Raw genomic sequence first — 26,289 nt, 5'->3', positions numbered from 1 at the left:
CCCCATCTTATCCCTACCCTCAAGTTATATCGTTCAATTTTACATAATGCACATTGAATATAATGACTGCATTTGCACACCCTTCCCCTCTCCATTCATGTCTCTCTCTCTCTTTCTCTCTCTCTCTCTCTCTCTCTCTCTCTCTGGTCATGGCTTGAACTCAGAGCCCTGGTGATATCCCTGAGCTTTTGTGCTCAAGGCTAGTACTCTACCACTTTGAGCCACAGCTTCATTTCTGGTTTTCTGGTAGTTAACTGGAGATAAGAGTCTCTTGGACTTTCCTGCCCAGGCTTTCTTCAAACTGCAATCCTCAGATCTCAGCCTCCTGAGTAGTAAGGAATACTGGCACCTGGCTTGATTTTCTTCTTTCTCAGGAAGACACAGGGAGTGTAAGAACAGACCTTGCCCGAAACAACTAAGTCCCACTTAGAAGCAAGGGTATAACCAGGACATCTGAGCCCACCCCTGCCACTGCAGCAGGGGCAGCAGCCATGGTGGACCACCTGGCTTGGATGTGGGGAGACTTTAGCAGAGGCTGCCTGACACAAGCATGGAGTCTTTCTGGTTCTGAGCTCTTAGGCCAACTTACCAGCATGAACTCCTGCGGAGAGAGACATGCTAACACATTGCAAAGCTCAAAGTTCCTGTAGTACTCTGGCAGCTCAGATGAGATAAGTGTCTAAGCAGACAATCCAATTCCCACGGCAGTGGGGGTGGAGTAAACAGGCAGCTGGGAAGAAATTAAGAAAAGAGCTTGGTAGCCCTGGTATCTCAAGCTATGCCCTTGACCTTGACCAAGGTGTTATGTCCATTGTGGCCTCTTCCCCACCTTCCCTTATGGCTTCTTTCCTGGTGTCAGACCCCTAACCCAGGAAGCCTGGGTTAGGGTCTCTCAGGACATGGGGCTTAGGAAATTTTCACTTGAATGAATGAATGCCCAACTTCTGCTTTGAGAAACCAGGCTACTAACTAGTTCTCTGTGCTGCCAAGTGGGACAAAGCTTCCTGCGAAGCACCTCTAACAGACTCAGAGGAAGAGTGGAATGAAAGCCTGGGCCAGACTCCTGGGGATTCCAAAGCCTCTGTTCCCCACGGGATGTATTCCAGATATGAGGGACTGTGTGTGTCACCAGGAAGAGGGTGAAGAAATTTCCTCATGGCTTCCCAGTAGGAATAGAGCTGCTAATTGTTTCTGAAGAGCATCAAAACATCAAATGTGTATGTGTGTGTGTGTGTGTGTGTGTGTGTGTATGTGTGTATGTGTGTGTGTATGTTGTGGGGCTTGAACTCAGGGCCTGGGCACTGTTCCTGAGCCTCTTTGTACTCAAAGCTAGTGCTCTACTACTTGAGCCACAGCACCACTTCCAGTTTTTGAGTGGTTAGTTGGAGATAAAAGTCTCTCAGGGACTTTTCTTCCTGGGCTGGCTTCAAACCGTGATTCTCAGATCTCAGGCTCCTAAGTAACTAGTATTATAGCTGTGAGCCATAGTGCCTCGCTGCATATGTTTGTTTGTTTTTTTCAAGTTTAAAACTTTTATTTGTACTTTTTGTGCTGGTCCTGGAGCACTCCGGGCCTGGGGGCTGTCCCTGAACATTTCTGATCAAGGCAGGAACTCTACCACTTGAACTACTCCACTTCTGGCTTTCTGGTGGTTAATTGGAGATAAGAGTCTCATAGACATTCTTGCTTGGGCTGGCTTTGAACCTTGATCCTCAGATCCCAGCCTCCACAGTAGCTAGGAGCATTCATTTTATCCATATGCTGTCGTTAAATGGCCTGGCAGCCTCTCCTTAAAGGTGCCAAGCGAGGACAGTGAGGCTGAGAGTCTGGGGCGGCTGGCCACGTTAATTGGAAAGACGGCTGGCCTTTCCTTTTATCAATTCCTCTTGCCTAAATCCTGGTAGTTTGGGCTCAGGTAGGAAGTCATGTGAGGTCTAAAGTCTTCTCTCACCCCAGCCTTCCATAAACCAGACCCCACAGGGTCTTCTAAGGCACCTGCAGCTTCCTCCCCAGCGCTACTGCTGGGGGCAGATACGTTTCTCAGAAACTCTGGATGGAAGAATGAACTTGCTTTGTAGGAATCTGGACTCGAAATGGCCTTCCCAGGTACACTTCCACGCACAGGGAGCCTTCTGATTGCTGGGAGCCTGGGCTGCTCCGTGGGCCTTTTAATAATCCCTCGTCCCCACTGTGGCCAGCGAGGGCGGAGGCCTTGGGGGGGGGGCTGCACTTAGAGGCGCACCCACCAAGACAATATTGGGTGATGAGGCCAGGTGACCGGCTGGCCCGGCTGCGGCGGCGATTGCCCATGTCGCCTCGAGGGGGCCCTGCGGCTGGCGCGGGCCTCCAGCCAGGAGGACGGGCCCGCCCGCCCGCGCGCCGCTCCGCTCCCAGCCCAGCTCAGGCCATCGCCCCGCCGGATCGCGCCGCGGGCTCGCCCAGGTACGGGGCTGGGAGGCCGGGGACCGCGACCGTGGGCCGCCACACGCTTTGTTTGGGCCGAGTGAGGGTTGCTGCACGCGGGGAGCCCGGACGCGGAGCCCCAGGACTCAGATCTGGGCGCGCAGGCAGGACTTGGCCGCGGAGACAGGCTCAGGCGCGGGGACCCGCGCTCCGGGGGCCGCGAGATCGCGGGGTCTGGGCGCTGCCGGAGCTACAGGGCCGGGGTGGGAGCGCGGGGCCCTCTCGGGCAGGCTCGGCGGGGCCCGAGGGAGGGCGGTGGCGCGCGGGCCGGCCGGTTCAGGGCCGGGGTGCCCCGCAGGGCGGGCGAGGGCGGAGCCGCACGATCCGGGTCGCCGTCACGGCTCGGCGAACTTCGCTCCCGGCTACGCGTCCCGGACCCCGCGTCCCGCGCGCCGGGCTGCGTGGAGGACCCAGGACTCGTCTCCCGCCCTTTCCAGGCAAGTGTCCGAGCGCGCCGGCCCCGCGCCCCGGGCCGGGAGGGGCCGTGCCGCTTCTCCTTCGGGGGCTGGGGCGGGGTCCGGGTCCGGGGGCCACCTGTGGCACGTGGCCTCTGACAGGCCCAGCGCCCTGGGTATCTGCGGGGCCGTGCTGAGCTCGCAGCGGCGTATCCCGGGTGTCCGCTCTGCGCTCCCGGCGTCCCGGAGCCCGCCTAGACCCTGACTCTCCACCGAGACTGGAAAGCCGAGCGTGCGCCGTGGGGTGTGGGGTGTGGGGTGTGGGGAGACCCCTCGGAGGATGGTCAGTTTGGCTACAGCCATTCACGCTTATTTCCTACTTTATTTTTCGTTGTTTTTATCCCCCCCCCCCTTTGCTTGAATACCTGTGAGAGGCTCCTATTGAAAAGTTGAATGTAAAAACCATCATCGAGTTAACATCGCCTGGTTCTTCAGAACAAATCCCTTTGACCCTTTGGTCCTATTTTCTTGAGGCTTTTGATCTGTGCACATGAACTCTTTGTAAAGTGCGCTAGTTCTTTCCCTTTTAAATGGATATGTGTGTGTCCTTGGCATTTCACTCTTCCCCACTCTGGGGGCCTCTGAGGTTATATTTGCAAATCAATCAACAAGTATTAAGAAAGGCTTTTCTGTGTTGAGTCCTGGTGGGCCTGGAAGGGGGTGGGGAGGGCTGCAGCTGGTGAGTGGAGCCCCCTTCCGTAGACCTGCACGTGGCTGGGGTGGGGTGGGGGGCTAACGGAAAGGAGCTGGCTCTGGAGCTGGGTGCTGGGAGCTGACCCGGGGGAACCGGCAGGTTGCCAGCCCTTAGAGTCCTGGTAACCTCCCAAAGACACAGAAAGGCTCCTAGTAAATGCTTTGCTTGTATGCATTGTACTTTACCCCAATAACTGCTCTTGGAGGGAGAGGGGACTACCACGCCATTGTGCAGATGTGCAAAGAAAGGCTTTGACACTTGCCCGGGAGATGTGGTAATGAGATGGCGCAGTAGTCCAGCATTGGGGGACAGAACTCCCGGTGCTGGCTCCATTCTGGTCTTGTTGCATATCTGACTGTCAGTCGGACTCTAAAGCATGTCTAGACAGCACTTCTCAGCAGAGGCTGCCAAAGTGATCAGCAGTTGAGCTATTTCTTAAAAAAAAAAAAAAAAATCCACCAAAACAACAGAAAACCACACAGAAGATAAGTAGAACAGCATGCTCCTGAATGCAAATTGATTAGCCTTTACAAAGTATCCTTCTGGCACCCAATGTTTTGAAAATGGAGCTACTTGGAAATATGACCTGGGAGCTAAAAGGGCACGGGGTTAAAATGTGTTCCTGGGCTGCAGTAGGAGTAGCTGAAGCTCGGGAAGGAGGCTACAGGGCAGGAGCCCTGAGTGGGAGAGACTGAAGGCAGAAGTCTCTGACTCTCCACCTGTCAATCACCTCTCCTGTCTCCCCGGGGCTCTGTGCATAAGGACCCACTTTACTGATGAGGGAAATGCCTGGCAAATTTCTGAATCCCTGGAGCCATTAAGGATCTGTCTTGAACACTGGCCCCAGCAGCTGTGCTCCTAGCTGGAGTGCTAGGGGAGGCCTCTTGTCCTTGCATGTGGGAGGGGCTGGGCACCTGCTCTGCCTTTTGAGAACCGAAAACTCTGCAGATACTTGTCACCCACCAGGTGGTCAGAGGCATGGGCCAACCGAGGGCCTTGCCCTTGGACTTCACATTCATTCCTTGTCAAAGAAGAAAAGTAAGATAATGAACTTGCGATTTGAACTCTAGGCATCAGGAATGTGTCCTGTGTGCATTTCTGTATTTCTTGTGCTGAGTTCACCCCCTTAGGGTGTGTCTTCCTTGGGGAACACCCATTGTATGCCTCCCTGTGTTGCTAGGAAGACTCTAGCTCCCCTGCCCCCAGCCTTACCCAGGGTCTCTTACCTGGTGGTGCAGACACCCACCACCCATGGGGACTGCACATGACAATGTGGGTCCAGCAATGAAGAACCATCTGTTGAGAGATGAGGGACGGCACAAGTGAGGAACCCTTGGAATGTCCCACAGAACTGTGCTGATTATGTCTTTGAAAGAGCATTGTTATTTTAGGATTAACATGTTTTATCCCAAATGGGGAAAGTTAATAAAAGATGATGCTGAAGGGGTTCATGTCTGTGGAAAATTTTCTCTAGCAGAGCATTCCTTGATCAGATCAGGAACTGCTCTGTGGGGAGACTGCGCTGGAATAAAGCCTTTCCTTATCTCTCCTTACTACCCACCTGCCCATCCTTGATGGCCTGTGCTGGCCTGAGACTGTCTACCCATAATTGGGTCTGATCTGTCACCTCCTCTCACCAGTCATTCTGCTGGCCTCTATGTTCTGCAAAGTTCGCAGAGTCTTGGTGACATTCAGTTCCTTGTGCGCATGGCCTGGAAGCCAGGGTCTGGATTTGAATTCTGGGTCTTTCAGGGAGTACCCCAGTCCCTGACCACCCAAACCCAGCTTGAATGTGCAGATCCGCTCAGAGCCTGGGACACTCGCCTGGCCGGCCCCAGCTGCTTCCTCAGACACTGAGGTCAGCCCTTTGTATATTCCTTCCTTCCTTTTAGCACTAATTATGGCGCGTGAAGTTGCAGGCCCTTCCTCTTCCTCCTCTTTTTTGGGAGAGATAATCACATTCAAATTCCCTTTGTAGGCCTTATTTCTGTTTCTAAGGCATTAGAAGATGTGTTTGGTAGATGTCCAGGTAGCATCAAGGAAGATGCTATTCTATTCATTTCTTTTTCTCCCCCTCTTCCCTCACTGTCCTTCCTTCCTACCCCCGCCCCCTCCAGTGCTGGGGCTTGAACTCAGACCCTGGGCGCTATCCCAGAGCCTCTTTATACTCAAGGCTAATGCTCTACCACTTCAGCCACAGAGCCACTTCCAGCTTTTTCTGAGTAGTTTATTGGAGATAAGAGTCTCAGATTTTCCTGCTGGGGCTGGCTTGAACCTGGATCCTCAGATCTCAGCCACCTGAGTAACTAGGATTATAGGCATGAGCCACCTGTGCCTGGCCTCTCTCTCTCTCTCTCTCTCTCTCTCTCTCTCTCTCTCTCTCTCTCTCTCTGTCTCTCTCTCTCTGTCTCTGTTTCTGTCTCTATTTTTTTTTCTTGTCAGTCATGGGGCTTGAACTCAGGGCCTGGGTGCTGTCCCTGGGCTTTTTTGCTCAAGGCTAGTGCTGTACCACTTGAGTCATAGCATCACTTCTGGTTTTCTGGTGGTTAATTGGAGAGTAGAATCTACCCGGGCTGGCTTTGAACCGTGTTTCTCAGATCTCAGACCACAGGCATGAGCCAGTGACCATGCCAATTTACCTTTTTATTTTGGTGTGTTATGGAGCCTGAACTCTGGGCCTGGGTCCTGTCCCTGAGCTCTTTTTGCTCTACCACTTTCTTTCTTCCTTCCCTCTTTCCTTCCTTTCTTCCTTTTCTTTCTCTCTTCCCTTCCCTTCACTTTCCTTCCTTGTGTTACCGTTAAACCCAGGAAGTTGGGTGCCTGCTCATGACTGCACACACCCTGCATGACTGAGCCACACCCCATGGCATCCAAGACACTTCCAAGTGGACCAAAGGCTTTCTCCTCCTTTCACTATCTTGGCAGCCATGTACCTTGTGGCAGCATAGACAGTGTAACATGGCACTAGGTGTGCATAGGTTTTGTGGAACTGCTTTGAGAACTAGGAGCCAGTGCTTGTTGTGTTGACTGCAAGAGAATGCAGATGCAGTCATTGCAGGCATAAAAGAAATAAATTGCTCCTTAATCTGTGGGCAGGGCTGATCAGGGCTGCCTGCCTTTGCTTTTTTTTTTAATAGGCAGGACCCGCCCACTCGAGGCACGGGCCTGGTTATTCCCATCAGAGGGCTCAGGAATCTGAGCTCCCCCATTACCTCGGAGCACAGCTCCAATAAACTGTGTAAGACCACATCTGGCTGGGCCCACTGGCGGCCCTGGGGCCAGGCTGGGCCATTAGCCAGGGCGCCTGTGCACATTCCTTCCAGAACAAAGGCCTCCCTGGGCCCAAGCCTGGCGTTCCTCTCTGCTTTGTAATCCATCACCTTTCCTAGAGATTTCCCTGGGCTTCCACCCCTCTCCTCACTAGCCGTCTTGGAGGTAGATCAAAGGTGTGTTCAGGCTGAGAGACAGGGAAATAGTCCAAGCTCTGGCATCTCACCAACCTAGGGCAAAATCACTCTTTGTCTTAGGTGCGCTGGTCATCCCTCACCTGCATCCTGGGGTGCACCTGCATCCTGGGGTGTACCTGCATGGAACCCTGAGCTTGGGCCGGAGCAGAGCAGGGTGCCACATGGGGTGTCTGTGCTCCACCAGTGCTTGCTGACTCCAGGCCATAGCTGCTGTGGTCTTGATGAATTCCTCTGGGCCCCGGGTCTGAAAAACCCTTTCCTGTTCTTGGAGGTCTTATCTGCCTGCTGGCTGGGAGGTGGGAGTAATGGCCTGGACTGGTGACACATCTGAGGCCTGGGTGACAAAAGCATTTGTCATTTTGGTGGGGACAGGTGCTTCCAGTTCAGCTGGATTGGTACACATGTGGTGGGGCTCAGGTGTATGTGTATGTGTGTGTGTGTGTGTGTGTGTGTGTGTGTGTGTGTGTATAATAAGCTGGTCAGAAATGTGTCCAGCATTTGTTCAGGAGGTATCAGGCCCATCTAGGTAGAATGTGCCTTTGCTTTCATTCATTCTGTCTTTTTTTAAATTTTCATTTTTGGTGTAGGTCCTGGGCCTTGAACTCAGAGCCTGGGTGCTATCCCTGAGTTTTTCCCCTCAAGATTAGCACTCTACCACTTCGGTCACAGCTCCACTTCTGGCATTTTTGGTGCTTAATTAGAGAAAAGAGTCTTATAGACTTTCCTGCCCCAGCTGGCTTTGAACTGTGACCCTCAGATCTCAGCCTTTTGAACAACTAGCATTACAGGGATGAGCCACAGGTGCCTGGCTGCTTTTGCTTTCAAACTGGGGGATTGTTGACTAATTTTTACAAAATAGGTGCTACATAGACTTGGCTACAGTTTGGAAACACAAGGAAGCAGAAACATTGTCCTTCAAATATTACTGCACTCTGTGCTTGCCAGCTTTCCAGCGTGTGGCAGAATGCATGAAAAAAAAATCAAGTAAAAAAAAAAAACGAAGAAAATACATTTTGATTTGTGGTATCAGAGATTTTGGTCTATGGCCAGCTTGCATTTTTTTTTTTTTTTGGCCTGTGTATATGTGTGAGACTTATTGTGGAGATCAGCTGTCATAGAAGCTGAAAGCACAAAGAGAGAGAGAGAGAGAGAGAGAGAGAATGTCAGTCCAGGCTCGCTAAGCCCCACTCCCAAGGGTCCACACTTCCCAATAGTGCCACTGGTTGGGACCAACCTGAAACCACATGAGCTTCTGGAGAACATTTATGATCCAAATTCTAACACCCTAGATGTTATTGTGTTACCTTTGCTCAGATGCCCCTTTTCCTATGTTCTTGAGTTGACCCAGCTAAGGTCATACTGTTTACATTATTTTTGTACCCTGCATTTTAAAATCACCATAGTAGGGGCTGGGGATATAGCCTAGTGGCAAGAGTGCCTGCCTCGGATACACGAGGCCCTAGGTTCGATTCCCCAGCACCACATATACAGAAAACGGCCAGAAGCGGCGCTGTGGCTCAAGTGGCAGAGTGCTAGCCTTGAGCGGGAAGAAGCCAGGGACAGTGCTCAGGCCCTGAGTCCAAGGCCCAGGACTGGCCAAAAAAATCACCATAGTAATTCAGGTACTTCCCAATTTGTAAATAGTCCTGCTAGGGAGAGCATGAGGACACGAGGATGGGTTTAGCCGCGGCTCCATTGGTCAAGTATGTTCTGTGTGTATCTTTGCACATTTATCCTTGGAAAGATCTGAGCTAGTTATGTTCTTGGAAAGATTGCTAGTGGCTGGAGATCAAAGGACACAAAAATATTGTGGTAAAATATGAATGGCATGAAATTGAACATTTTAACCATTAATAGTGCTTGAATACATTACAGTGTTGTACAGCTATCTGTCCAGAATTCTTTCATCTTGTAAAACTAGAACTCTACCTGTTAAATAATGACTCCTTGACAAGTGTCTTTCTACCTCTTTTTTTTCTTTCTCCTTTTTTTTTTAGTGGTACTAGGGTTTGAGCACAGACATTTTCACTTACTAGGCAGGTGCTCTACCACTGAGGCATGCCTCCAGTCCTTTTTTTTCTGCACTGATGTTTTACTTTTTGTCCAAGTATGTTCACCACACCCAACTTCTTCAATTGGGGTGGAATTCTCAGATTTTGGGGGGCTGGCCTCAAACTGTGGTCCTCCTGATCTCAGCTGCTTGAAGAGCTCACATTACAAGCACAGACCATCATGTCACAACTGTTGGTTGAGAAAGCATACCAGATCTTTTTGTCCTGGATTGGCCTGAAACCTGGATCTTCCCAATGTCATTATCCTGAGTTGCTGGGATTATAGATGTAAGCCACTGCACCTAGACCACCATCCTACTTTCTATGGGCTTCATGTAGGTGGAACTACACAGAATTTGTTCTTTGTGACTCACTTAGTTCTCTTAGTGTAACTCCTTCAAGGTTTTTTTTTTGGTCTGTCTGTCTGTCTGCTTATCTATCCATCCATCCTGCTAGTAGTGGGGCTTGAACTCAGGGAGCTCTCCCTTAGCTTTTTCACTCAAGGCTAGCACTCTGGGGCTGGGGATATGGCCTAGTGGCAAGAGAGCTTGCCTCGTATACATGAGGCCCTGGGTTCGATTCCCCAGCACCACATATACAGAAAACGGCCAGAAGTGGCGCTGTGGCTCAAGTGGCAGAGTGCTAGCCTTGAGCAAAAGGAAGCCAGGGACAGTGCTCAGGCCCTGAGCCCAAGGCCCAGGACTGGCCAAAAACAAAACAACAACAACAACAACAAAAAACACCTCAAGGCTAGCACTCTTATCACTTGAGCCACAGTTCTTCTTTTGGGTCTTTGATGGGTAATTGGAGATAAAAATCTGATGGACTTTCTTGCCTGGGCTGGTATTGAACCTTGATCTTTAAGTCTCAGCCTCCAGAGTAACTAGGATTGAAGATGTGAGCCACTGGTACCTGGCGGTTTGTTGATGCTCTAGCATGTATTACGATTTACTTTTAAGGCTGAGTCATGTTCCTTGTGTGCACATGCCACACTATGCTGGTCCATTCACCAGTTGATGGACACCTGGGCCATTTCAACCTTTTGATTATAAAGAATAATAGTGTTTAAAGATATGTGTGCAGGTCTCCACTTTTAGGCCTTCTGTGTTGATGGCCAGAAGTGACCACTGCTTTTTGGAGTCCCTTGTCACACAAGTTGCAGCTAGAATGTGGTGTGCTCACCGGATCCTCATGCCGTCCACTTACTGGCTCATCACACACAGCGAAAACTAGACCTGCCAAGGGAGAAGGGAGCTTTCTTACCAAGCTATTCTGACAGATTGTGTAAACTCAGTGATTAATGGAATGAGAAAGCAGGAAGAATGTCTTTCATTTAAAAAAATAAAAATAAGAAAAGAAAAAAAGCCTTCAGGGCTGCTTGGTTTTATTTTCAATTAAAAGGGTCTGATGTTGTTTCTGGAGAATGGTTTTAATTTGGATAAATGGTTCAGTCTGGGAACCACATGCCAAAGTAGATGATCTATGAGAGCAATTACACAGGGTTTCCTTGGCTGCTTTTTGGAAGGAACGGTGTAGAAGCTGCCTTGGTTGGGGCTTGGCTCTGTGAGGAGTGATGCTGGGGCCCTGAGCACTGGAGGGACCGAGCTGCCTTTTTGATCAGAACACAGAGCTTGTGCGGACCAGCCACCACCCTCCATGGCTGAATCTGGTTAATTTTTACCCTCCAAGAATGCGTTCACAATCCCTAGTCAGAAATGTCAACACACACTCCTTGGGACACATTGGACTGGAACTACTCAGTCATTTAAAGAATTGGCCAACTTTGGAGGAAGGATGATGAGCAGAATCAGGTGTCCATTCACTGAGAGCCTTCTAGACACCTGGGCCAGGCAGGCCTGTGGCCCTGCAAGAGAGATGGCTGTGGTATGGGTGGGGTGTTCAGCCAGGGCTGCTGCTGCTGGTTGTGGGGCTTGTAGCGCTGTCCTGGAGCTTTTCTGCTCAAGGCTAGCACTCTACCAGTTTGAGTCATAGCTCAGCTCTACTTCCGGTTTTCTGGTGGTTAATTGGGGACAAGAATCTCATGGACTTTCCAGCCTGGGCTGGCTTTGAACCTTGATCCTTAGATCTCAGGCCCCTGAGTAGCTAGGATTACAGGTGTGAGGCACCAGTGCCTGGTTGGGGGCTTCCTTTTTTTTTTTTTTTTGGTGGCCAGTCCTGGGCCTTGAACTCAGGGCCTGAGCACTGTCCCTGGCTTCCTTTTGCTCAAGGTTAGCACTCTGCCTTGAGCCACAACGCCACTTCTGGCTGTTTTCTCTATATGTGGTGCTGGGGAATCGAACCCAGGGCTTCATGTATAGGAGGCAAGTGCTCTTGCTGCTAAGCCATATTCCCAGCCCCGGGGGCTTCTTTTTAAGAGGATGTTAGAGTAAAGAAAGAATGGGGGTACTTCTGGAAAGGAGCTAGGTGTAGAGAATGCCTGAGGGTAGTAGCCACCTGGGATGTTCCTGGGTTAGCAAAGGGGATTTGCAGACAGGAGAGGGGCAGCCTACTTCTTAACCCAGGGGAAAAGGTGGGGCCTGGGACACTATCTCATGTACTTACAACAGTGTGGCTGTGGATCTGCACAGTGCCCACTGATCTAGAGGACTGTGGGTTCTTAGGCTGGGAAGAATCCTCAGAGCAAATCCAACTTTCTGTGAGTACACACAACAAGGACAGGTCTGCAGGCAGGGTGAGCTCTAGAGCTTGAAGTTCTGATTCCTTTTCCTAAGGAAGGGCAGGTGGGTGGAGGTATTAGTTTTGAGTTAGTATAACAAAATGCCAGCGGAAGGCTAACTTTATAAAGAAAACAATGTTTTGTGTGCTTGTGGAGGCTGAAGTTGAAAAAGGGAGGCTCCGTTGATTTCCCCTCTGGTGAGGATGGGGTGGAGACTATCTTGAAACAAGAAGTCAGCCTGCAGTTCAGGAGTTGGACTCTCGGTGACAGCTTTTGACAGCTCCATTCCCCAATAACCTAACCACCTTCCACTAGGCTCCGCCTTCTAGAGGGGCCTGCTGGCTCTCAACACCGCATGTGAGGGGTTCCCTGTATGGTAAGCCTTTGGGGGGGCACACTCAACCAATACCCAAGGAAACCACAGCTACCCACCTTTCTCCTTTTCCCCTGCAAGCCTGATTTCAGCCAGGTGATGCTGTCAGAAAAACATACAAGATAAGCCACTGACTGCACAGATTGATTTACTTACCTTGTTCCTTAACTCCAGTTTCTGTCTGCACTTACTTAGTAATAATACAATCTACAGGTCAGGTAAGTGCAGACTGTGCTTTTCAGACCTTTTGTTTATGATTAAAAATAAACACACAAACTGGATTGATGGTCACATGCTTTTACCATGTCTTTTTTTTTTTTTTCTTCTGCTGGTCCTAGTGCTTAAACTCAGGGTCTGGTCACTGTCCCTGAGCTTCTTTTGGTCAGGTACCAGTGGTTCACATTTATAATCCTAGATGTTCAGGAGGCTGAGATCTGAGGACCACTGTTTGAAGTCAGCCCAGGCAAGAAAGTCCCTGTGAGTCTTCAGTTAACCACCAAAACAAAAACAAAAACAAAAACAAAACAGAAGTGGAGGTGCTTGTTGCTCAAGTGGTAGAATCCTAGCTGTGAGTGGAAAACAAAAACAAGTGAGATCTTGAGTTTAATTCCAGTACTGCAAAAAAAAAAAAAAGTGCTGTGCTCACACTGTACCAAAACACAGGATTATTTGCATTTCCAGTCTGTCTAGCTGTTTACAAGAGTTTCATTTTAGAAGCACAGTGTACCATTACCACAGACCCATACCCCACCCTAAGCACTTGCTGGCCTCTCCTGTCTCCTGGAGTGACTTCCGAGGAAACCTAGGGACTGGCTACGCCTGCATGGTCCCTTAGCTGCAAGGCTGGTTTGTCAGCGGCTCTCTCAGAAACCCCTGTGCCACTTAGGCTTCTTGTTTGATTGTGCACGTAGCTGTGAACCTCACCCCTAGCAGTGGATGGCCCTCGTGGGCTGGTGGTCAGTTGTGTCCAGGAGAGTTGCCTTCTTCTCACAGAGGGCCCCAGATGGGTGTGGCCCTTTGGGCTGCAGTGGCTCCCAGGACACCATGTACAGTGTGCCCTGCCATCTGTGGCCAGCCACTTGCTGACCGAGCTGTTAGTGCTGACTATGGTTCTGTGACTGAGTGTAGCCAGGGCTCTTGATGGCTGTCCAGCTGCGTTGTCAGTGCTGAATTCAGCTTTCCACCCTGTACCCACCCAGCTAAGCTCCACACAGACCCAGCTTCAGTTTCCAGTGCCAAAATGGGCTGGGCACATGCTGGGAACTGACAGAGACTTTGATCGTGATCTTCCTTGTCCTGCATCCCCTTGGTCCCTGGAATTACTGCTTGTCCTTTCATTTGTAGGCTCTGGTTGTCTCTGCCCTATTCTGACTGTCCTTGTACCTGTATGCTGTGAGGATATCAGCTTCTGGTCTCCTACAGTACCAGATTTTTTTGTGTGCCAGTTCTGGGGCTTGAACTCAGGGCCTGGACACTGTCCCTAAGCTTTTGTGCTCAAGACTAGTGCTCTACCATTTGAGCCATACTTTTACTTCTGGCTTTTTGGTGATTCATTGAAGATAAGTCTCACAGACCTTCATGCCCAGGCTAGCTTAGAACCATGATCCTCAGATCTCAGCCTCCTGAGTAACTAGCATTATAGGCATGAACCACTGGTGCCTGGCTCCAGATGGTTTTTGCACAAATGGGGGCAGGTCGAGGCTGCTTCCAGTGTGATGATGTTCTGGCTGCCTGTGTGCTGGGAAGAGCAGACTTCACAGGACAAGCCCCCCCTCTCTCCCCCTTCCACTCTCTTGTCTCCTGGTGACCCCAGGACAGACGTTCACTCTGAAATACTGAAGCTGTGTCAGCAGCTAGTACCTAGCTGAACTGTGAGTGTACCCAAGGAAAGGCCTTCCAGAATGAAATCCAGGCATTTTGCAATTTGTTTTCTTTTCTCGTTTTTGTCAGTTATGGTGCTTGAACTCAGGGCCTGGGTGCTGTCCCTCAGCTGTTTTGCTCAAGTCTAGAGCTCTAGCTCTTTGAACCACAGCTCCAATTCTGGTTTTCTGGTGGTTACTTGGAGGTAAGCGTCATATGGTCCTCTCTGAATCTCTATTCTCAGATCTCAGTCTCCTGAATAGCTAGGACTACAGGAGTGAGCCACCAGCACCCAGCTGCTTTTCTTTCCTGTACATTTATTCAGGACACGGAACCCCAATGAAACCTTAAGTCACAAACCTCAGTGGCCCCACACCTGCACCCCCAGGCAGACAGGCCCGGATGCCCTTCTCCTGGTGTGAGGGGGCTGCTGATGTCACCAGTCCACACCCAGGTACCACCTCCCCCTAACATGCTCGGAAATGATTGCATCATGTTCTTTTGTATCTAGTTCTCCTCCCTGTGATCTGAACTTCCAAGGACAAGGACAAGGACAAGGCTGCAAATACTTTTGTTTCAGCCTGATAAGAGTTTTGGAAGTTGCTGGTCTATAGCACTGTGTCCTTGGACCAAGCCTTGCCTCACCCCATCCTCTGTTCCTCCCCTGTGTCTGAGGCCTCCCCCTTAGGTTGTGTACCCTGCTGGGAACTTCCTAGTTTATCTTCCTAGTTTATCTAAGTGAAAGAGATTTTCTTGCTTGAACTTTCATTAGTGTTTTCTGAGTTACTTTTTTTTTTTTTTTTTCTAGTGTCAGTGCTAAGGCTTGAACTTAGGTCCTAAGTGCTGTCTCTGAGCTTTTGTGCTCAAGGCTAGCTCTCTATTAATTGAGACATAGCTTCACTTTCAGCTTTTTGGTAGTTTATCAAAGATAAGAGTCTGGGGCTGGGGATATGGCCTAGTGTTAAAGTGCTTGCCTCCTTTACATGAAGCCCTGGGTTCGATTCCTCAGCACATATATAGAAAAAGCCAGAAGTGGCGCTGTGGCTCAAGAGATAGAGTGCTAGCCTTGAGCAAAAGGAAGCCAGGGACAGTGCTCAGGCCCTGAGTTCAAGCCCCAGGGCTGACAAAAAAACAAAACAAAACAAAACAAAACAAAGATCAGAGTCTGGTGGGATTTCCAGTCTGGGGTGGGTTTCTATAGCAATCCTCAGATCTCAGCCTCCTGAGCCACTTGGTGCATAGCACAGAACAGAACTATATATTATTCTGGGACTGGGGCTTGAACTCAGAGCCTTGTGCCATTGTTAGGCTTTTTTTCTCAAGGCTGACACTCTATTGCTTGCCACGGCTCCACTTCTTGCCTTCTGTAGTTAATTGGAGATTAAAAATCTCACAGACTTTCTGCCTGGGTTGGCTTCAAACCACGATCTTCAGATCTCAGCCTCCTGAGTAGCTAGGATTCCAGGCATGAGCCATTGGTGCCTGGATCTTCTGATATGTTTATGAATTTAACCTAATGTTCTTTTTTTTGTGTATGGTGATAATGGAATTTGAATGTGGGACATTATGCTTGCTAGGTAGGTGCTCTTTTTGCTCTGGTGGTTTTGAGATAGGGTTTTGCATTTATGCCTGAGCTGTCTCTTATTTATGTTCCCTACCTCCATCCCTGGGATGACAGGCATGAACTGCCTTGCCTGGCTTTTTATTGGTTGAGATGGAATCTTACAAACGTTTTGCCTGGGCTGGTCAGAATTTCAGGCATGAGCTACCTTACCTGGTGACTAGCTTTGTTTTGTTTGAAAGGTGCCATGTTCCTAGTTTGCATCTTACTTAGAGTTAATGGTATTGCCTGCTGGAGCCCCTGAAGGCCCCCAGTGTGGTAACACAAAGCTGTCATTTCACCATGCTTGTGGCACAGAAGCATTCTTTGCCTACAGTGTGTGGGGAGCATTCCTTAAGATCTGAAGAGTAAAATGGTAAGAACCATTTCCTTTCTCTTGTCCTCAAATGGGTTCCAGTCCTGAAACAGACAGACCAGCAGTGTATGAGTACCCCACTTACGTTTTGGATGGTGCAGGTTTTGTTCTCTGGGGTTTGGGGTACCAGCAGTTGTGTCTTGGGAATAAGTCTCCTTGGTACATTTATTTGTCCCTGATCTCATGAGGCTTCTGGGGTGAGGGTTCTGTATTTTGGGGATAGAGTGTACATTAGCAATCTGCCAACTCTGGGGGAGATGTTGGTTGTTTTTTTTTTTTTTTTTTTGCCAGTCCTGGGCCTTGGACTCAGGGCCTGAGCACTGTCCCTGGCTTCTTTTTGCTCAAGGCTAGCACTCTGCCACTTGAGCCACAGCGCCACTTCTGGCCATTTTCTATATATGTGGTGCTGGGGAATCAAACCCAGGGCTTCATGTATACGAGGCAAGCACTCTTGCCATTAGGCCATATTCCCAGCCCTCTGGGAGAGATGTTGGATCTGTGTAATAAATGTCATGGTGCTTGGAAGCATGTGGCTAAGTTGCTGGCCTTGGTGGAAGGTGCTGGGTCCGGTGCCCTGTGACCGCGTCAGCCCAGGCTCTGTCCTTCCTCCGGAGGCAGTTGAGCTGTTGCTTGGCTTGGGCCCCCCTGTGAAACCCACAGCAGGTGGCCTGTGGGTGCAGCGCCCTCCTCCCCCACATCTGTCTGGGTTTGCACCTGGCACCCTTCTGTCACCATCTGTGTGGGTCAGTGTGGAATAGCAGTGGCTCCTAAACCTTGGGCTGGTCCCCAGGGTGGAAGGCACTCACCGCAGGGTGGACGCTTGGACAGGGCCCCGTGGCATGAATTACTGACTGTGTGAGGCCCAGAGGGGGGTGCTGCATCTGCTCCTCTGTTCATTTATCCCCTCATTCCTTCATGCTGCTTTGTGCAGCACTCACTGAGTCTCACACATGCACTTGGGGATCCTGAGGCTCTGGGTGTGCAGCCCAGCTGCAGAACTCTCCCTCAGTGTGGGCCTTCCAGGCCCTTCCTCTCTCTACCCGGTGACCTCTGGTGACCTTCAGTTCCTGCAGTTCCTGTCTAACAGGGCCAGGTGGCTGTCCCCACAGTTGTCCCCAGGCTGTGGCAGATTATTGCCTGCCTTCTCTTTTCTGACACTCCACCCCTAGTCCTCTGCATTCCCCATGACACGTGTGCATGTGCACATATGTGTGCGCACTCAGGTCTTACACACCGTCCCTAAATTTTGTGCTCAAGGCCAGCACTCTACTACCATTTAAGCCACTGCTCCATCTCTGGCTTTTTGCTGGTTAATTGGAGATGAGAATCTCACAGACCTTTCTGCCTGCGCTGGCCTCGAACCCCGCTCCTCAGATCTCAGCCTCCTGAGTAGCTGGGGTCCCAGATGTGATCCCAGGGCACTGGCTCTTTGCCGCCTGGCTCACCGCAGCTTTGCAGTTTCTTCACTAAGGAAACAGGAGCCGGCTGGGATTTGTCGGTGCTGGCGGAAGCGGGCTTCGGCCCCATGTCCTCCCAGTGCCGCAGCGCCACTGGGCGGGGAGGCTGGGCCGGGAGGCGCTCCGGCGGCCTCTCTGAAGTCCGTTGATGGACCGCCTGGGAGGGCGGTGCTGTGTCTGCCGGGAGGAGGGCTGAGGCCTGCCAGACGGGGAGCTGTACCTGTAGCCGGTGGGTCAGGAAAGAAAAGACTGCCGCGGGGGAAGCATTCCTGGCTGGCGGGGATTACCTGGGAGGTGGCCCTGCCGCTTTGATCCGCGGGGCACCTGGCTTGCCAGAGCTTGCTCCTCCTATTGGGACAGCAAATTCTCCATTTCCTTTTATGTTGGGAACCCACCGGGCTGAGAGGGGCAGGCACTTGCTGCTGTTCTGAGGGGAACCCCGCCCCCTTTGCAGGACAGCCCCCACCCCCTTTGCAGGGCAGCCCCCCCACCCCTTCTGCAGGGCAGCCCCTGACCACACCCGGAGGGAGTGACTGGTAGGAAGTGATCCAGGGCTCCTGAGGACAGATGGACAGAGGGCTGCATGGATAAATGGAGACGTCCACTAACTACCTACCTGCTCTCTACCCCGGCCTTGCCCTAAATAAAACATCCTTCCGATTCACAGATGTCCTCTGGGCAATTCCATGACACAATTTTCTCTTGTGTGTGTGTGCCAGCACTGGGGCTTGAACTCTGGACCGAGAGCACTTCCTTAGATTTGTCCACCCAAGGCTGGTGCTCTACAACTTTAGCCACAGACTTCTGGCCTTTTGCTGGTTAATTGGAGATAAGAGTCTCTCAGATTTGTCTGTCTGGGCTGGTGGCAAACCGGGATCCTCAGATCTCAACCCCCTGGCACATAAAACAAACCAAAATTGTCTCTTAAACTGTCTCTCCAAATGGCACGTTTCCTCTCATATGTGGAAGCTAGACCTAAAATACTCCAGGACATGATAAGTTACATAGGAACCTAGACATTCAGACACAGTGAGTCCAAGGGAGGAAAGACGCTCTCAGGAGAGGAAGTTGAAGTGTTTCTGATCATATAAATGTGATCATATATATGTGTTTCTGATCATTAATATTTATCGAAATGAACTCCAGGAAATGGAAACAAGAGAAAAACAAAACAAAACACACTGTCTCTCAGGTCTCCTGCGAGCAGCTTCTTTATGACTAGTCCTTCTGGCTGCTCAGCAAGCTGTGGGGTCTTTGGTCCATAAGATCACCCAAGGGTTTAAGGAAAATTGAACATACAATCTACACACAGCCTTCACCTGGCCATGGTTGGGTATATGAGTATGCATGTATGCATATGGGAGCATGCATTTATGTATGTATGCACATACTTGCATATACCCACAGATGCACACAGGCATGTATACAGTGTGCATGTGTGTGCTGGTATGTATGTATCTTGCTTTCTCAAATGGAGATAGACAGTGGCTTTTGTTTTTATTATTATTTTTCTTCTTTCTCCAGGCACATTGTTTCTTACTTCACTCAGGCACTGAAAATCTAGACAGCTTCCTGGCTTGGCAAGATTACTCTGAAGGCATCCTTAAGCATTCCTTTTATTTGTCAAATCTTTGTTATTTTACTTAAGTCTATCTTGCAGCCAAAATAGCCCCAGGGGGAAATAACCGAAGAAGAAATGAATTAGGTGTGTCAGGAGCTTGGGCAAGGATATTTGCAGGTGAGTGTGCAAAGTGACAGTGGCTCCGATTTCCAATGCCTGCTCCAGTATTTATTTCCTTCCTTCCTCCCTTCCATCCCTTCCCTTGCTCTGTCCCCCAGTCCCTTACCCTGGCCTCACAACCCAGCTGCGGATGAGAATCCTGTAGGGAGATCTGTTATGAATGCAGGGGTGTAGTAAGCACAGGGGTGCAGTGTTCCTCACCAGCCCCCTACCCAAGTTCCCAGGTGTGGCACAGCCTCCATTGGCTGGAGAGCTAGAGGAAGGATGAGGAAGGGCTGGGGCTCATGAAGAGCTCCCTGAGAATTCTGAGGGTATCTTGCTACCTGAGAACGGCTGTAGTACCAACTTGAAGTGGGGAGACCAGGCCTGGGACCTGCATCTTGGGCACACAAATTTCTTGTTTGTTTTGTATTATTTTTAATGTTGGTACAGGAACTTGAACTGGGACGTTTGGATATTTCACTAATGGACGCTCTACTTGGAGCTTCTTGCTGGCTTATTGAACATAAAGAGTTGCATAGACTTTTCTGTCTGGGCTGGCTTTGAACCTCAAACCTCAGATTTTACCCTTCTGGCAGCCAGGATTACAGGCATGAGCTACTAGTGCCTGGCCAGGCAGCTCACCTTGCAGGAGGGCAGGTGTGTTTAGGGTTGTCCTGTGGCCTCTTGCTCTGCCCTTGGGATGCCCCCTAGGGGCTGCAGGAATCAGGGACTTGAGGGGCTCTGGGATTACTCGGGTTTGTCACTTTGGGAAGATCTTGGAGGACCATTCCCTTTCCTTTGATCTTTTCAATATGTGCAGAGAACACTTTATTTACATATATTGCATTTAATCATTGGGCAAGTAAGCCGGGCACTGGTGACTCATACCTGTACTCCTAGCTGCTCAAGAGACTGAGATCTGAGGGTTGAGGTTCAAAGCCAACCCCAGGCAGGAAAGTCCATGAGACTCTTATAGCCAGTGAACTGGCAGAAAGCTGGAAGGGCCGCTGTGGCTCAAGTGATAGTGTGCCAGCCTCTAGTGAAAAACCTAAGAGACAGTGCCCCAGTTCCCCTACATACAAAAAACAAAAAAGGACATTTGTTGCTTCAATGATCTTCCTGCAGATTGTTTTCCCCAGGGGAGGGGTGATTGGGAGTATGTGGGAACGTGTGGTACTCACTCTGGGACAGAGTGCCTGAGACTGGTGGTGGCTTGTGAAAACACACACACACACACACACACACACACACACACACACGTCTGGGGAGTCAGAGATGGAGTCACTGGCAGATTTGGCCTGTGCTGAGTGGGTGTCCTGTACTGTGTCTTCACCTGGTGGAAGGCTCCTTGGTCTTTGGGAGTAGGGACACAGATTCCTTCAAGAAGGTTCCATGACCTGCTCACCACCCCAAGGCACCTCTCTTACTGTCATAAGGGGAGAGGGGAAGGCACTCAGCCCAGGAATTTTGGGGACACACAGAGACTTGGACATCTTGGTGGGGGCTCTTTTACTTGGACAAGGTGCTGCTCTGCACTTTGGGGCAGAGTGTGATTGTGAGGGGCAGTGCGTGATTATGAGGGGCAGTGAGGGGCTTGGAGGTTTGATTGGGAGAGCAAGCAGGGTAGTTTTCATGTAGTCCAGTTTCAGCTCCCGAGTCTGTGCTGCGTTCCTAGCCGGTCAGTTTGCTTTTTGCTTCTCCAATAAATCCGTCTTTGGTTGAGACTGTCTCTGTGTGGTGTACTCTGGAGGGATGTGGGTTTGAGTCCCACTTGGGGTACCTCCCCAGGACCCCGTAACATTCTGGGTTTGAGGGAGGGGATTCCATGTCCCTCCAAGAGTCCATCACTCAGAGACAGTCTCAAGCAAAAAGATGGATTTATTGGGGAAGCAAAAAGCAAACTGGCCAGCCAGAGATGCAGCACAGACTCGGGAGTCCTCGAGCTTGGGTTTATAAAGGTAAAAGGTAGTCCAGCCTAGGTTGTATGTGCATGCTGCAAGGCCTAGATGTTGTCCCTTAGCTTTTTTGCTCAAGGCTAGTGCTTTGCCATTTGAGAGCCACAGTTCAATTTCTAGGTGTTTGGTGGTTAAGTGGCAATAAGAATCCCATGGACTTTTCCTGACTGGACTGGCTTCAAACTGTAGTCCTCAGAACTCAGCCTCCTGTATAGCTAGGATTACAGGCCAGAGCCACCAGTGCCTGACAATACAGGCTAGTTTGAGGCCCCGTGGAGAAGAACTCCAAGACCCTAGATGCAAGGAGACCCTGGCTTACCTCATTGGCCTGCCCACAACCCAGGAGGAGGTGCTGTATCCAGGAGCCCTCTGTCTCCTCTTCCAGGGCCTTCAGGGTTGGCTTCAGAGTTGTACAACTCAGTATTTCTTTGGCTGCATTTGCTCATCTTTAGTGGAGAATGGCTGCTGCTATGAATGGGGAGGAGAAGAAGCAGGTGGAGGAGGAAAATTTGTAGGCTAAGCAATTTATCTTAACTTCTCAGAGTCAAAGGGGGAAGGAAATACGTGAAGGGCCAGAAGAAGGGAAATGAGAGCAAATGTACTTCCTCAGGCCCTCGTATCCTACTAAGGAGTCAGAACACACTATCTGTTCTTTCAGAGAAGCCCTAAGATAGCTGGGTACTGGTGCTCACACATGTAATCCTAGCTACTCAGAAGGCTGAGATCTGAGGATCATGGTTCAAAGCCAGCTGGAACAGGAAAGTGTGTGAGATTCTTATCTTCAATTAGCCACCAGAAAAACTCAAAGTGTTAGAGTGCTAGCCTTAAGTAAAACGAGCTCAAGGGCAGTGCCCAGGCAAGGGGCATGGCAGAGTCCACTGACTCGTGCAGGTGGTCTATTCCCTTCTCTGGAATGCAGTGGGATGCTGGCCATTGCTCAGGCTTCTCTCTGTGCTGATGTCCGGGTGTGTTGGGATCCAGCAATAGAAGCATCTCTGTCGGCATGGGTATCACCTCTGCCCTGTGGGCCACAGGACTGTCCTCCATGGTGTTTGAATTCACCAGCCATGCAGTGGCTCCAAGCTAGGTTTTGCTGTGTGCTCAGTAGCTCAGTGCACAGTGTGGTGCACTTACCTTGGGTTAGAAATGAGGAATACAGAATGCCCAACACAGATGTGTCCTCAGGTGTCCAGAAACCTGGAGGACAAAAATGCGTATGGAGGAGTAAGACCAAGAGCCTCCTGCTAAAAAGTCTGAGGAAGCTGTAGGAAAAAAGAATCATGATGAATGAATACAGAAAATTGAATGAAGGCTGGATGCAGACAAGGATGAATAATGGTCTCACTTGATTGATGGGGAAAGCACGTGATCCCTGAGTGAGGTATTGGACCCAGGCTGGGGCATTCTAGCCAAGGAAGCATGCTTTGCTTCTCCTTTTTTGTTTTCTTTCTGGTTGAATGTTGAAGAATGGCCTTTGCCACTCCACTGCAGAAACGGAAAGATGGATATTTAGTGCCAGAACCTGAGAGATTGAATTGATGACTGGAATTTACACATGTGGTAGCCATAAAGGCTCCGCAGGGCCCACCCAGACCGCTCTGCTTGGAGGCATCTGGGCTTGCAGACCTGAAGTTAGAGTGTTAGACCCTCAGAGACTGAGCTCTGGGACACCCAGGTCAGTGGAACTGTACAGAGGCTGGGGCGGGAGCCAAGGCCACCAGGGCCCCATTGCTAGAGCTGCGTGAGGTCTTTACTGCTCCTTGTAGATCCAAGACAGTGGCTCTGGCTTGAGATCATCAGTCTTCAAAGCAGCCTTTCATGTTTTCTCAGAAGTTAGACTTGTCACAGAGCTTCTTGCAGGGGGTCACTGTCTGTTGTTTGCCACAAACGCCCCTGAGGACATGGTCCTGTGGAAATCCCACTGGCGTCTGCGAGTGGCACAGCTGTGCAGTCTGGCCGTCCTGCCCAGGCTCCCCTCTTGACCTTCCTGTCCTTTGTTTTCTTTTTGCCATGCTTGAACTCAGGGCTTGGCCACTGTCCCTGAGCTCTTTTTGCTCAAGGCTAGAGCTCTACCACTGGAGCCATAGTTCCATTTCCAGCTTTTAGGTGATTAACTGGAGATAAGAGTCTCATGGACTTTCCTGACTGGGGCTGATTTCAAACTGCAGTTTTCAGATCTCAGAGTCCTGAGTAGCTAGGATTACACCAGCGAGCCCAGTGCCTGACACCTCTCCTGGCTTTTTAAAAAGACTTTCACATTTCCTGTTTCCCAGTTTACTTTTCCTCCATCCTTATGACTTTGGCCTCCCTCATTCTGGGTTTCTAATTTCCTTCTAAAATTTCAGGCATGTAGTAAAAGCCAGGACTGCACTGTGGATTGTGTTGGTCCTGGGGTGCGGATGGGGAGGGGAGCCCTCTGGGGTGTGTATGCCTGGGCAGACATTTGCTTGGGGCTTTGCACGAAATGTCCATTGGTTTTCCATCTTCTCCAGCAAGGTCTCTCTGTTTGGTTTTACTTTGTTGAAGAGGAGAGTTGGAAAATCAGCGTCTACCACCACCCCCTTTTGCCTTAGCATTTTCCTTCTATTGGAGATGCTGGGCTGGCGGGCCCTGGGATCTGGGGAGGACCTGCCTGTCACAGCTCAGGGCTGGCACGAAGTTTGGGGTCTGGGTTCCTGGAGACCTCTTGGTCAGCTCACTGGGAAGTATGAAGTCCTCCGGAGGGGGAACCCCAGCCGTGCAGCTCCAGTCGCAGGGGTGGGCAGGCGCGGGCCCCTGCCTGGGAGGCGTTTCTTTGCCCACTTTCCCCGTGTCTGTCGGAGCCGCCTGCGCGGGCTGCGGTCTGGGCGGGGAGGGAGGGTGGGAGGGAGGTGGGAGGGAGGGAGGGAGAGAGGGCTAATTCGTGTCAGATGCCGGGACGCCGCGCGGGGCCCGGGCGCTCGCGCCTGGCTTTTGTTCCTGCAGTCTGACTTGCACGGGCAGGAGTGGCCGTGGGGGAGCGTGGCTCGGGCCGAGCCTCCCGCAGCCTTTGGAACCTTTCCGCCTTGCCCTTTCCGGGGACTTGCTAGGGAGGAGGCCCGGAGACCGAGGCGCCCCGCCAAGCCCGCCGAGCCCCCTGCCGACCTCGGGGGGGACAGCCATGCGCTTGCGCGCGCTGACCCCGGGGCCACCGGCCAGGTTCGCGCGCGAGGCCGGGGCGCGTGGACGCCGGCGCCAGGTGAGTGCGCGCAGAGCGGGGAGCGGGAGGAGCCCGGACCGGGGTCACTACGGGGGCCAAGTGCTGGGGGGGGGGGGAGGCGAGCGGGATTCTTAGAGCCGCATCCACGTGGGCCGCGTGGGGTGTTCGCGCGTGGACGGGCGTGCGTCCCCGACAGCGTGCGCGTCTCCATGTCCGTGCTCCCCAGCCTGCGCCCTCCTCCAGAGGAGAAGATCGGTGGGGCTTTGCCGAGGGGGGTGGAGGGGGGGTGGGAGACGCTGCAGGTTTGCAGACAAGGTTTCCTCGGCGTTTCTCCTGGAATTAGTGATGCTCTGCACGTTTATTTATTTATTTTTTTTTGCAAAAGCAAAGGGCGCCTTAGCCCAGGGACGTGTTTGGGGACCCGGTGCCTGGTGCCCCGCAGATCCGCCCCGCAGTGGGCCAGAGTAGCCTGACTTCTCCCACAGCCGGCGCGGGGTGGGGGTGCTCTCAGAGTCCAAGGATCTCTGCATAATTGCGTGTGTGTTCCTGGAAACTTTGTAAAACCCCGGAGAGGGAAAGCTTGTCAACATGCCAGCTCGTTTACTTGATCCGAACTGCAGCTGCATTTTGGTTTTTGGGGTAGCAGCCAAACTCTCCCACTGAAATGGTGGGGAACACATGAATGCAGGGCGCCCCATCCTCCTTTGCCCCAGGTACTGGTGGCCCTGTGGGATGGGAAACTTATCTGAGATGTGGGATCAACTAGGAGGATGTGGGAAGTGTTCATGTCTGTTTAATTTAAGAGTCAAGTTGAGCTGAAAAATGTGTTTTTGATCAAGGCCTGCCTCCCAGAATTCTATGCAGGGGCCCCAGCTACCCAAATGCCCCTAAATTCTCTTCCTGTGGTGGGTGAATATTTCCTGAGAGGAAAATGTAGCTGGGTCTGTGCAGATGGAGCCCCGTTGTGTTGTTGGGTTTGTAACTCTTGCCACTGCCGACCTTTAGTGGGAGGTCCCTCGCCTGGAGCTCCCTGCCTGGGAGGGTTTTGCATTTGGGCAGAATGGAGCATGCGAGTTTAAGCTCCACCTCCTTGTCTAATTTTGGAGATCCCCCCCCCCCCAAAGGAGAACTCATAATCAAGACTAATTAGCTGAGTTGCCCTCCGGGAGTCCTTGTGGAACCAGCAGCCTGGTAGCTACCCTTCCAGAGTTGGACTCTAACTATTAAACACAATTTACATTCTTTGAGCTTGCTAACTGCCTCCACATTGCTGTCCCCCTCCCCCACTGGTGGGTGAAAGGAAAACACGCATCAGGTGAAGAGCAGGGCAGTCTAGTCCTGTCCAGTTTCCTTTCATGAGAGATGTTATGCTCTGTGTCTGGGAGTTTGTGTTATTACACCATCTTTAAACAAACTCCCCGGGGGTGGGGGGGCAGCAGTAGAAGGAGTGAACCCTGGACCTCAGACTCCATCTCTGCTCTTGCTGTGGAGGAGAGGGTAAGAAAAAACGGCAGGGAAATACTGCTTCTTTCTCCTTGCTTGGAATAAAGGTGTTTTGTAAGGAATGAAAGGTCACAGTATCCCTCCATGGCTAGTTCATTTGGTGCACACATGTTAACTGAGGAAGGAGCCCATGGCCCACTGGCTGCCAGCTGGGCAGGGCCCACAGGAGCAAAGCGGACAGAGCTGGCATCCTGCACCTAGGAGATGTCCCTCTAGCACAGGAGAAATGGCAAGTAAACAAATAATGGGATATGTGCTCTGAAGAGCTACCAGTGTGCCAGCTGAGGCATTACTAGAATACTTGTTGTTGTTGGTACCAGTACTGGGGCTTGAACTCAGGACCTCCTGCTCTTGGCTCTTCTTTCTTTCTCTCTCTCTCCCTTCCTCCCTCCCTTCTTTCCTTCCTTCCTTCCTTCCTTCCTTCCTTCCTTCCTTCCTTCCTTCCTCCCTCCCTCCC

General features: G+C 51.1%; 1 protein-coding gene across 6 annotated transcripts in view; it reads left to right on the top strand.

Annotated features, from left to right (window-relative positions):
• Nucleotides 1-2,322: 2,322 nt before the first annotated feature.
• The window catches only part of Tns3 (tensin 3), a 204,685-nt gene continuing 180,718 nt past the window's right edge, over nucleotides 2,323-26,289 (top strand). For 2 of the 6 annotated variants that reach the window (XM_048339392.1, XM_048339390.1), the window contains exon 1: nucleotides 24,080-24,368. In XM_048339392.1, the coding sequence (XP_048195349.1) occupies nucleotides 24,291-24,368 (78 nt within the window). In that variant the 5' untranslated portion in view covers nucleotides 24,080-24,290. Of the gene's footprint in view, nucleotides 2,443-2,766; nucleotides 2,901-24,079; nucleotides 24,369-26,289 lie in introns of those variants that run through there. The other 4 variants (XM_048339393.1, XM_048339395.1, XM_048339394.1 and 1 more) reach the window with 4 other exon arrangements.

The sequence above is a fragment of the Perognathus longimembris genome, chromosome 2 (assembly GCF_023159225.1).
Source record: "Perognathus longimembris pacificus isolate PPM17 chromosome 2, ASM2315922v1, whole genome shotgun sequence".
NCBI classification, from domain to species: Eukaryota; Metazoa; Chordata; class Mammalia; order Rodentia; family Heteromyidae; genus Perognathus; species Perognathus longimembris.
This window is presented reverse-complemented; position numbering and strand designations above follow the sequence as displayed.